This window comes from Carlito syrichta, unplaced genomic scaffold (assembly GCF_000164805.1).
Source record: "Carlito syrichta isolate Samal-C Ts95f unplaced genomic scaffold, Tarsius_syrichta-2.0.1 Scaffold306846, whole genome shotgun sequence".
In the NCBI taxonomy this organism is placed as follows: domain Eukaryota; kingdom Metazoa; phylum Chordata; class Mammalia; order Primates; family Tarsiidae; genus Carlito; species Carlito syrichta.
In genome coordinates, this window is record NW_007250942.1 from 245043 (window position 1) to 257666 (window position 12624).

Below are 12624 nucleotides of genomic sequence, written 5' to 3' on the forward strand. Positions count from 1 at the left end.
ACCTCTTCAACAAGGGAAACTGCATAATCAACGTTTGTATACCTAACCCTGAATTGTACCCCACATCTTTATAAAACATAAATTTAAAAAAAAAGAAATATGTTTTCTCTGATTCCTTTCTTGAATAAAAGAGAACACATGTACGTTCTTCTTTACATGGCAGTCCTTTGTGTATCTGGAAACCAAACCAAATGTTTTTTAATTTTTCCCTATAATATTTTAGACAAACAAGTCACTCTCTTTCACAAATAGAATTAAGCTGCTTTGCCTATCGTCTGGCCTATTCTCCAGGAAGTTTCTCAGACCAGAATGCTACCATTATTTTTTCTTTGCAGGCTTAGGGCCTGCCTGAGCTGTGCGAATAAAAGTTGCTAGGGGATAGCGTGTGGATATGCTGCCAGAGGGACAGATGGGAAGCAAGAGACATCTGGACAACCCAATGACAAATGGTTGCATGTCATAACACTTGAGCTGTGACTAACATAAATCTTGAATTACAGTTAATTAAAGTGCAGAAATATAGGAGAGGTGAAGGCTTTATTTGCTTATGGTTTATGTGTAAAAATCCCGGGAATTTAATCGTCAGTCTTAGCAAGGACCAACACTAAAATGAAGTTGACACTGAAAAAAACCCCAAAACCAAAAAACAAAAGCCATTAAAATCTTGCTATGTCCTGCTACTGCAGGGGTGGGTGGGGACACATAACATCAATAAGGACACCTGATAAGTGGGGACCAAAGGGAGGCCCAAACTCTACCTATATGGTGACCACTTGTCTATCTAATCCTCAACTGTACCTTATAGCTTAAAAAAAAAAAACCCCAAAACCTCTTGCTGCCTATTCCACAGAACATGATTTCAAATCTGGATACCACATATCAAGTGGAACATTGAAAAATTACAGTGCTCATTATGTTGAAGGTTAGAAATAATCTCCAGCAGGTCATATAAAATATTTGGGATAATTTTGCCTAGAGAAGATTAAGTTAAGAGGGTCATGGAATGATCTTCAAATATCTGGAGGGCTTTTTGAAGCAGAATGAACCCATTTTGGGTCAGGGCACCTGCAGTGGAGTTAGAACCAAAGGACTGGACGTGATACTCACCCGCCACTCACTGGCTAGAGGACTTTGGACCATTTACCGAATCGTTCTGTAAGACGCTACTGTCCAAAAAATGGCTGCAATAATGCTTCTAGTACTACTTGTTCTTTGATCCCATCAAGAGATACAGGCTCTGTCCCCTTCTTGTGGGCTTAAGTGAGCCTGTATGACTGCTTTGACTAAAACAGTATGATAGAAGTTGTGTATGTGACTTCCAAGGCTGAGTCCAAAAGGTTGCTTGGTTCTCGGTCTTGAAGTGCTTGCCTCTGGCACCCCGAGCCACCATGTAACCTGGGCACCCTGATGCTGCCATGCTGGAGAGACACGGAGAGACCGCATGGAGGCACAGATGTCCAGGCACTCCAGTGGCCATCTGATTGCAACTGCAAGAGTGACCCTCAGAGAGAATGGCTGGGAACCATGAAGATGATAAAATGAAGCTGCTAAGTGGGAAACTGCCAGGGGAGTGGGGGTGGGATTGGTAGGAGTGGGAAACTGCTGGGGCAGAGTGGTGGGGTGAGGGGCACACCTCAGTTAAAAAGGTAAAATAAAATGAAGCCACTAGGGTGGGAAATGGCTTATTATGTAGCAATAGACCCTTGGAACATTCTCTGAGTCTTATTTAGAGAAAAATTATGATACTGAGCCATAGAGAGGTGTTGTGACAGATAAGTGAGGGGTTCCATATCGTGGTTTCACATCACACTTTGTGCCATGATCATGACCGCTCCACAGAATGGGACTGATACCGGAAGTCAGAGGAACCAGTGTTGGCTCATCCTGGAAGAGTCATTTTAACACTTAGAATTGTCCAACAAGACATGAACCACTTCAAAGAGTGTGCCGCAAGATTATTCAGGCTGGACGCTCATGTGCCAGGGACGTCCCTCGAAGTAGGTAAGAGTCAGACTGACAAGCAGGAGGAATCTATGACCCTGAACTCAATTCTTTTTGCTATAATCTTGAACTTCCCCTTTCTTTAGGCATGCATGTAATTAGCCTTGTTACATCCCGCATATATCTCTATAAACCACCCCAGATCCTTTTTGTAACAAGACAGGACATTAAAAACAAAATCAATCTATTAATAGTCAGCAAAAATAATAACTTTGAGAATTCCACAGAACGTTTATGCCCTACATATTTAAAACATATATAAACATAACTTTAAAGTTATAGCGAAAATTGCTAAAAGACCTTTGACCACCTAGCAAGCTGTTTAAAGAGTTTTGTGTAATTTAAATTTTACCTTAAATTTAATACAGAATAAATTAAATCAGTGCAAATTGAGAACTTTATAGGACTATACCTTGAAACGTGTTCTATAGCATCTTGGAAGAACACCAACTTTACTTCTTTGGGATTTATGAGGTTATAATCATCAAGATAGTCCTGGAGAACATTTGCGATTTTCTCTATATCAGGCATATCATCATAAATCCGATCAGCCTTATCTGCTCCAAACTGTAAGATGATTTATGGGAGAAGAACCAAAGTGAATCGATTCTAATATATAAATGTAAATAACATGCATAACCTGGAAACTCCATTTTTAAACTTCCTCAAGAGGTACATTGAAATTTCAATGATCTTTGCAATAAGATTCACATGGGAGCTAACACTTTCTCTCTTAGGTTGTCGACATTAGAAAAGTCAGTTGGTTAAAAAATTATGCGTGGAAGACTGTCATTGTTCTATTAAATGATGCCCAAACTACTTTTTATAGTTTTTATAGAGCATTTATATTAGGGTTAAAGAAAGCGTTGAGAATGAAAGTCAGGTGTAAACTGTAGGGAGTGGAGTCCCTGTTTAAACCTACTGGTGATGTTTCTTCTCTGTTGTAGTAATTACCCCAAGGCACTTTCATTTAGGATCTTTTACTAAAACATATACAGGCAATACAAGAAGAGCCCAGCTGTTCTTTTCCCTTCGTTTTGATAACACAATCACTAGAAACACACAGGAAAATAATCTTTGAAAACAAGCCTCAGACCTCATTTTCAACAATAAATTTAAATATGTGTTTCACACAAATCATTTGTCTTTTTTATTTGTCAGATGTAATACTTATCTAGTGCAGAGTTACCAGAGTCATGAGGAATTGCATACATATAATATAAAGGCAAGGCTAGTTCGTTCATTTGTTGAACTAGCATGGATGGAGAGCCTGCTGTGTACTTAGCTCTGTGCAGGAAGCTGGGAATTTAGGGTGAACGAAACTGATAGAGTCCCTGCCCTCTTGGGAATGTTCGATCTGAATAAGAGTCAACTTTGTAAAACAAGATGGCTGCCTGCCAGTGTAGGTCAGGGCAGTGAGATGGAATTTTTATTTACCAGAAGCTAAAATTACGTCCAGAGGTTTTAGTAAAATTGGGTAGATTTGGGGGTGGGGTGGAAAGGGCAGGTAGGGCAGACTTGAGGTGCTTATAAGGAAATAAAAAGAAAGTTAAATATAAGAAAAATTTTGCTACCAGTTAGAGTTACTGAAATGAAGAGGCATATCTGTGAACGAATGTACTTTGCAACACAAATGCAATACAGGGGATTGGAGTCCTGATCTGATTCTAAGCCTCTCTTCTTCTTTCCAAATCAAGTATCTGAGGGCTCTCAGACTATTACCAAAATGAATGTAACTCGATCAGGAGTTAGCAAACTTTTTCTGTAAAGGGTCAGACAGTAAATATTTGAGGCTTTGCAGGTCATATGGACTTGTGCAAAAGCAACCATGTGAAAAGTTCATATAAGCAAACAAATGGCTGTGTCTGCAGTCCATAGAATTTTGTTTACAAAATAGGTGGCAAGAGAATTTGGCCCGTTGGCTGTAGTTTGCTGACACTGGGCCTAAATCTTTGATCTTCACAGATATAGAGTTCTTATAGACTGTGAACTTGAATTAGAAAATAGTAAACGCTTTATAACCTCAAATTGTGGTCAGTCGATACAATATACTTGCCTTAATGAAATCTCCAAATATGATAGGCCTTGTCAAAAAATATTCCAGGCCAATTGAAATTCCAAAATGTTTGTCTATTTGGAAAACAAAAAACAATGTTTTAATATAATGATAAGTTTGAATGTGGTATCCTAATGATAAGACATGCAGAATAATATCAGTTGCTACTTTACTTAAAAGCTTACTATAAATAAAAACTGAGAGAAAGCCACGTTAACACCCTGCCACTTTGGTTTGGTTGATAATCTCTCAGGTTTAAGATTAAGAATATTTAATAAATATTTACAAACTTTTTAAAATAACATATATTGGTCACATATTTAATATATAAAAACTATTTTAGGATTATCCTGGCTTCTTAATAGACAAAATATTGTTTTCCTACTTTCTCTCCTCTTCTTAAAATTCAATACTGAATTTAAAATATTAATCCAGGCTGGGCTTGGTGGCTCAGCCTGTAATCCCAGAACTTTGGGAGGCCAAGGTGAGTGGATTGCCTGAGCCCAAGAGTTCGAGACCAGCCCGGGCAACTTGGTAATACCTCGTCTCTACAATTAAAAAAAAAAAAATTAGCTGGGTGTGTTAGTGCATGCCTATAGTTCCAGCTATTTGGAAGGTTGAGGTGGAAGAATCGTTGGAGCCCAGCAAGTTGATGCTGGCCATGAGCATGCCACTGTACTCCAGCCTGGGTGATGGAGTGAGACCCCAACTCAAAAAAACCAAACAAAATATCAATCCTTTCTGTCAATACAATTATTTTTATAATACTGCATAATATTTCATATATTTTTAAATATATCTGAGCCATCAAAGAATATAACTTTTACTCATTAATAACTAAAATAATTTTGTGTTACCGCATATAAATTCTTATCAATTTTTCTTTATAGAAGTTAAATTATTTTTCTGTTAAAAAAAGAACAATTAAATAAAGATTTATATTTACTGGCCATTTCCGTCAAAATAACATGGAAATAGTGTTTATCTTCATTATTAATCAAACGATCATGGAAGACTCTTTGACATTCATGGCAAAAGAGTCTAAATATCTGCATTCCTTCTCTTATTGTTCCTGGATCACATTGGAGGATACCTGGTTTTTAAGAAAGAAGAAGAAACATAAATTCTACATTTGTGGACTCTCTTGTAATAGTTGAATTAACCAGGAAGTCCTTCAGTCCAGCTTTGCCCCCATATTACCAGAGATTAATGCTTTCCCAGTGATTTATACTATTTAATAATGGTGACCTCATTTTTAGCAAAGCTGGGACACATTACTTGACAGAAAACATTTTTCTCCCGTTTTGTGATGTTTCTTTAACTTAGCATGTGAAGTGGTCAGACTTCAGAAACAAGGTTCATCTCATTGTTACATGGGTCGCAGTATGTGAAGTGAAGAGTGTCACATTTCTTTAAAGAAAAAGCATATTTGTATGGATATAGAACAATATAGAAAATTACTCATCTTGCAACTTTTCTCCCCTTGACGCTTATACTGTTTTCAAAACATTCATTTCTCTCTCATTCTTCGCCAGGGTTCAGTCCTTACCAAACATCCTTAGCCCTTCTGGCTACTACTCAAAGTATTCTGGGTACAATTTTCACGAATGTACATTGTCATTTCAAACTCAGTTCTAATAATTTCAAGTTACAATGAAAGCAACAATGTATAGGAATGGCCTGGAAGCATTCCTTCTCCAGGGGCCCCTCCCATGGAACTCATCACACTGTGAAGACAGGGGTAGGAGAGCGTCTACTACATATACCAGTATACACATCAGAGTGTGCATCATACCACATAGCAGGGGATGCTATATTGTGTTGGGTATTTCTATAGATAATGATGATTTTTTTTTTTCTGTATCTCACATTTGTGTGTGTGTGTGTTTGACAAACAGTATGTTTCTTGAAGTAGACATGCCATGTTTAAGGAGCCCACTAGATGTCTGAGGGAGGACACTGAGAAGGGAGCTGGATAGGCAAATCAGATAATTAAAGGAGAGGTGGAAGTTGGAGACAGGCATTCCGGTGCCATGACAAGATGGAGAGGGGAACTTGGAAGAGCAGAAGAGTGAAATATGCAACAGTCGGGAGTAAGCAGGGTGGGGAGGAGAGATCATTCTTTGAAGGGTCTAAAGAAAATTACTTTTTAAAGATGGGAGGTTTTATAGCAGTTTTAAAATGTTGTTAGAAATGATCCAGTACAAGAGGAAACACTGAAGACGCGGAAGAGAAGTGGGAATGATAAGAGTAACATTTTTGAGTAGGCAGGAGGTGATGATGGCATTCAGCGTCAGAGGGAGCATCAGTGCACATCAGGCACGGGGCAGCTCAGCCCAGGGCAGGGAGATGCAGGTTGCCTGGGAGATTTAGAAGATGAGGCCGCCCTGGTACAGTTCTTTCTATGTTTTTCGGTGAAAGACAGGTGCTCGGCTGGGAGTGAGAAATGGGAGGGAGGGCTGGTGATTGGAAATAGCTATGAAGTAGTCAGCTTGGGTGACTTGAGCAGGGACAGGTGGTGGGATTTCTAGGCGAGTCACAGACACCTGGGCACATACAGTTATCCTGAGGGGTTTGGGGGCCAGGGGAAAAGAAGGGAGGGCCCCGATCAGAGGACGAGGGTTCAGTACACTACCTTGCACGCATTTGGATAAGTCCCTCAAGTTAAAGACGTAATGGGACTTGGCTGGTGTTGGCAGGAGATCAACACTCATCCTGTTATAAATCTCAACTGAGGCTTCTACAATGTTTGATGCAGTTTGCTTTACAGCTGGTGAGAAGTCACACAGAAAGCCATTTAAGATAGCCTAGGACCAGAAACACAATAAAAGAGGGTTAAATTTTTTCCTTAAATACATATGTACCTTTCAAATACTCCAGATATAGTACATTTCTAAAAATACTAGAAAGTTAAATTCCAACACAAAGACAACTAGGTTTTCAAGAATGAGCACACTCCTTCCTGTCTTCTGTGGATTGTTTGGTGATGGCTGAGGGGCATGCATTCCTGACCAGTGAATTTACTGTGAAATTACTCTCAAATATTCTAGACTTCTTCTACTCAAGGTGGGGCCAGGGGTTCTTCCCGGAGGGCACCAACTCATCTGGAAATGAAGTGAAACTATCTCTCTGACCCTTACAAGTGAAGGACCAGCAATCTTGTAGAGTTCACCTTCATGTGTATTCTAAGGGCGACTTACTTATAACAATGGTCCCCCAACCTTAAGCTTCCCTGTCTCAGCCACTGGTCCCATCCTCTTCCACTCAGATCAGGAGCTTGGAAGTCTCTTTCAACACCTCACTTTCTCTGTCCCTCACAACCATCTTCTGTCCCTTGAAAATATTTCTTGAAGCCGCCTACCTCCCTGTTTCTCCTGACTCTATCCCATTCTAAGCCCCTACTCTTTTTTATCTGGGTTCCTTCCCTTCCTCCCTCACTCATTGGCCTCTCCGCTTCCATCTTGTCTCCTTCCTGTGACCTTTAAACGCAAATCAGGCCACGGCTCCCCTGGGCATCCACCCTTCCCCCAGGCCTCGTGCCTCATCTCTTCCTCCCCGTCCCTGCCACTGGCCACGCTGGCCTTAGCACCCGTCCTGTTTCCTCCCTCAAGGTCCTGTGTATACCGTTCCCCTCTCCCACTGCTGATCCCTTGGCAGGCAACTTTTCATCCTTCATGTTTTAAATTACATGTCATCTCTCCAGAGAGGCCTTCCCTAACCACCCAGGCTAACACAAGTCCTCATGTCAATCTCCCAGGTCTTCTCCTACCTCCGTAACTTACCACAATTTGAAAGTGCGTATCACCCCTATCCCTAGGTGCTTGGAAGAATCATTGCAGTGTTTTAAATAGATAAATTCTTATCACCATTAACCCTGGAGTTACTCATGGGAGAAGCTACTGGAATGCTTATCAATGCTGATACGTTAGTCCTCATGATTTCACATTTGGGGTCATATACGAGATATTTTGGAATAAGCCAAAGTATTTGTTTTCAGTGGTCCTCTCAATGAACATTAGCTTCAGCAGCTTATGAAGACTATCTGTCTTTTTTTTGGTACCCTCCTTGTGGGCCCCCAACATGAGTTTAACATATTCCACGTGACCTGTATTTTGAGTAGGACCAATCCAAATCCCATTCTCAAAGTTGATGAAAAACTGTTTCCCTGGGGAAACACCTCTTATCAACAGGGTGCCTGAATGAAACGTAATTGTACACCTAATCCTTAACTGTACCCCACAAAACCATAATAAAAAATATTGATTAAAAAAAACAAAACAAAACTGTTCCCCTGTATGTGTGCGATGGACAACAGACAAGCTGAATTCATATATATATATAAAAAATGAAAAAAGTTTCAGCCTGTCTATACTCTATCACACAGATACAGTTTTGAAAACATATATTGGTACCTATGTATGTATATCCATATATCTCAATTATTAATTTATTATCTATCTCTGTGGTAGAAGACAGGGATGGCATTTGTTTTGCTCAAAATTATACACCAATGTCTAACATGTGGAAAGCACTCAACAAATACTCGTTTAATGAATGAATTAAGGGCTACCAAATTGGTATTCATAAATTAAAACTAGCATCTCATTACAGAGCTTACTGAGGACCACAGTCTGGAATTCTATCTACTGAAGAGTCTGTTTTACATGATACATTTGGCAACTTTGCAAAGTTCCTATAAGCACTCACATACAAGACAGTGCCAGAATCCTCAATTCTGGGGAAGGATGCTCTGGCATGAGGACATTAATAGTAGTTTATGGAACTGACATGGTTCTTCAATTACAGATGTTATATCTTTCTAACTAGAAAGTTAATTTAGTGAAATTGTTAATCTGTTGTGCACTGTTTAGTTTACGCATGGATTGTATAACGATGCATATCTTGGCACATAAATTTCTAAAAAGTGAACACTCAGCTGCGTATGAATTGTGATTCAAGGAAGGCTCACCAATAACAAATATATTCCAAGTCTGTGCTAACCATGACCCATCATTAGTGGGGCACTCCCTGCATATATGTACTGTTTAACTAATTTGCAACAGACTATCAAAGAAAGTACAGTGATATAACTGATTGTTTTAAAATGATCAAGATTAAAAACATTTTACATATATGATATATATGTGCTATATAGACTGATAGGCTTATTTTATTTTATTTTATTTTTGAGTTGGAGTCTCACTCCGTCACCCAGGCTGGAGGGCCGTAGCACACTCATGGCCATCCCAACGTCGACCTGCTGGGCTCCTGTGATCCTTCTGCCTCAGCCTTCCAAGTAGCTGGAACTATTGACACGCGCTACCACATCCAGCTATTTTTAATTTATTGTAGAGATGCGGTCTCGCCAAGTTGCCCGGGCTGGTCTCGAACCTGTGGGCTCAGGCAATCCACTTGTCTTGGCCTCCCAAAGTGCTGGGATTGCAGGCTGAGCCACCAAGCCTGGCCGATAAAGGCTTCTTTTACACAGTAGAGTAAACCATTTATACATGTTACTAACATCAAATGCACTTCAACTTATGGATTCTGCTTTTCTTCAATTCTTGGTTATCCTCAGGTGGTTTCTTCTCCATCCGAGGACAAGGGACTCAGCAGTGGGCTGTGAATGCTTGGGTCCTGTTTAGGTGGGTTGTGACTAAAAATAAAGCTTGAGATCTATAGGCCTACAGTAGTTAAGTCCTTTTTTCCCCTATAGGTAAAATATCCCGTCTGTTCTGGTAATGAGGGAAATAAGCCTTCCCACCTGAATCCAATTCAGCTCGGTAGCTCCCAGAATCCCTCAGGTTTGCCAGTTTCACTTCCATTTCCACCCACAGCTAGCATCAATTTTAAATATAAGTCTGTAAGTGACAGTGGGAAGCAGCAGCTCCATCAGGCCTGTTTTCAGTTGCGATGCACGGACTGGATGATACTCCCATGAGTGACAATTGCCCCGGACACAACAATCCCACAGGAGGCTAAGGGTGGGGGACAATTACTTCCCCGGAAACCCAGACCCCACCTTTTATTTTTCCAACCCAAGGAAACATTTTGGAATGATTAAGAATGACGCTTTTGTAGACTTAACCCTGAATTTGCTTTAACTTATAAAAAATTAAATGACTTGCAAATTCAGTATTTTCTCCTTAGGCCCAAGTGACATGGGCCACCCCTGACCACTCATCACATCACAAAATGTGTCTGGATAACGTGGTTGGAGAATCACTCACTTTAAACCTCTTTATACGTATATTCTATATATAGAGAGAATATTGAATATATATATTCTCAAAAAAGAGTGAGGAGGCTTAAAAAATCCTTTTAATGGACACGGGGGTCCCTGCTACCCACCTTGTTCTACACCTTGGTGCTTCAATCATAGGAGAGAAGCTTCCATCCTTTCATATTCTCTAAAGCATACTCCAAAAGTTGTTCAAGAGGGGGCAGTGTTTATATGTCATTTTGGCATTAGCTCCTAAACAACTTGCTGGGATGGCTTCAAATTTGCCTAAGACCATTTCCCACAGATGACACGATTTCAGAATGAATAGACACACTCCTTTCCAGGTGCTGAAGGCTGTGAACATGGCAGCTCTGTCTCTCTCTCAAGGAAGCTACCACTGGAAGAAGAGGCTGGTGTTGGTCAATGGGGAGGCTCACTTGGTTTCCACACCAAAGGGCAATTCCTGGCAAAGTCAGCTCATGCAGACCCATCGCCTGAACTGTCTTATTCTACTTTGATGCTGTTTCCTGTCTCTGCAGTTGCACTCACCCGAGTGCCTTCCTCCCGGGATCTCTTCATCCCTGTCAATCCCCAACCTCCCCCAAGACTCAGGTCACCACCATCTTCTCTAGGCAGCCTTTGCTGGTTGCTCATGGCAGGCTCTTGCAGAGCTGCTTTAAGTCATCTCATCATTCTATTCAAAACAATGTCTCATATACTATAAGAAAGGGATTGGCAGTAGTGGGAAACTGCCAGGGGAGCGGGGGTGAGGGAAGGGAGGGGCACACCTCATCCACAAAGGTACCTGCATAATGAAGGTTTGTATACCTAACCTGAATTGTACCCCACATCTTTAAAATTAAAAAAAAAAAAAATTTAAAACAAAAACAGACAAACAAACAAAAAACAAAACCAAAACCCCCCCAAAGATCTACATGGGTTGAATTTGATAAAACAAAATTGTTTACTATATGCTTATTACTTACAAAAAAAAAATGATGTCTTGTATTTATCAAACATTTTATTGAGATTCACAGAGCAGGTGCTGTCGTTTCCCCATTTAAAAGATGAGGAAGTGGCCCTTTGGGGAAATGCATACAGGCAGAAAAAATATGGGGTTATTGTCCTTGGTGGCAGTGGCCAAGGTGATAAGTTCTGTTTTAGGTGTGTTGTATTTGAGCTCTCTGGGGCATGAGGTGCTAAGTGTTGTGTGCAGGGCAGAGGCCTAGGCCTAAGACACACTTTGCTTTTTTTTTTGAGTTGGAGTCTCACTCTGTTGCCCAGGCTGGAGTGCGGTGGTACACTCATGGCCACCCCAGCATCGACCTCCTGGGCTCTGGTGATTTCTCCGTCTCAGCCTTCCAAGTAGCCGGAACTACAGGCGCGCGCCACCACGTAAGGCTATTTTTTGGATTTTTATTGTAGAGACGAGGTCTCGCCAAGTTGCCTGGGCCGGTCTTGAACCCACGGGCTCAGCAATCCTCTTGCCTCAGCCTCCCAAAGGACTGGGATGACAGGCTGTCACTGAGCCCAGCCGCGACACAGCCTTTTAAAAGGCAGGATTATGTTGGGGCAAACTTTCTGCCCTCCTAAAACTCTCTGAGACCACAAACATAGAAGGCAGCTATTCCCCAGGTGCCACGTTTATCTGCTTTCTGCTCAGGAAAGGGACGAATAGATGTGTCCTTCTCTAGGGACACAACAGACAGTTTTGACTGTGAGATCCTTGAAACAAAATGGCATTTTCCCTCTCCTCTTGCCATAGTTTAAATCCATACTCACCTGAAAAATCTGCTTCAGACTTTGCTCCGAGGGTGTTGGGAGGCACAACATACTAAAGTGTCGGATAAAACGGGGGGTCACAGGGTTGCGGCCACCGCCTGGGGGTGCACATGCCGATACGATCGTCACATCCTGTTGTGTAGAGAAATCCACTCGAGTCACCCAGCAGAGAAATAAGCAAGACCCGTCCTTCCCCATGGCAGAACTCAGAACCAACATTTTTTTGAGGGCTTACTATATGCCGGTATTGTTATTACCTTTTCTTCTTTTTTTTTTTTCAGATCAAATGACTCAATTCTCACAGCCACCCCAAGAGATCGCTATTACTGCCCTATTTTCTTGATAAAAAAAATCAAGACCCTGGATGGTTGAGTAATTTCCTCAAGGTCACTCAGCTAATTTATCTACCTTATATAAATACATTTATGTAAGCCGTAGCCTTAAAAACTTGGTATCTGAGGTTAAAATATAGTCATTCTTTCAATAGATACTAAGTAGAGTTGGCGTCTATTATTCATGGCAGTTATGTTCAATAAAGTTGGCTGGAACATGGAGTTAGTGAATG

General features: G+C 40.9%; 1 protein-coding gene across 1 annotated transcript in view; it reads right to left on the reverse strand.

Annotated features, from left to right (window-relative positions):
• DNAH6 (dynein axonemal heavy chain 6) overlaps positions 1–12624 on the reverse strand; it is a 310610-nt gene that overhangs the window by 131462 nt on the left and 166524 nt on the right. The window contains exons 40-44 of the mRNA XM_008063442.2: positions 12060–12191; positions 6693–6864; positions 5004–5150; positions 4058–4131; positions 2414–2568 (exon numbers count right to left, since the gene is read on the reverse strand). Of these exons, the coding sequence (XP_008061633.1) occupies positions 2414–2568; positions 4058–4131; positions 5004–5150; positions 6693–6864; positions 12060–12191 (680 nt within the window). The remainder of the gene's footprint in view (positions 1–2413; positions 2569–4057; positions 4132–5003; positions 5151–6692; positions 6865–12059; positions 12192–12624) is intronic.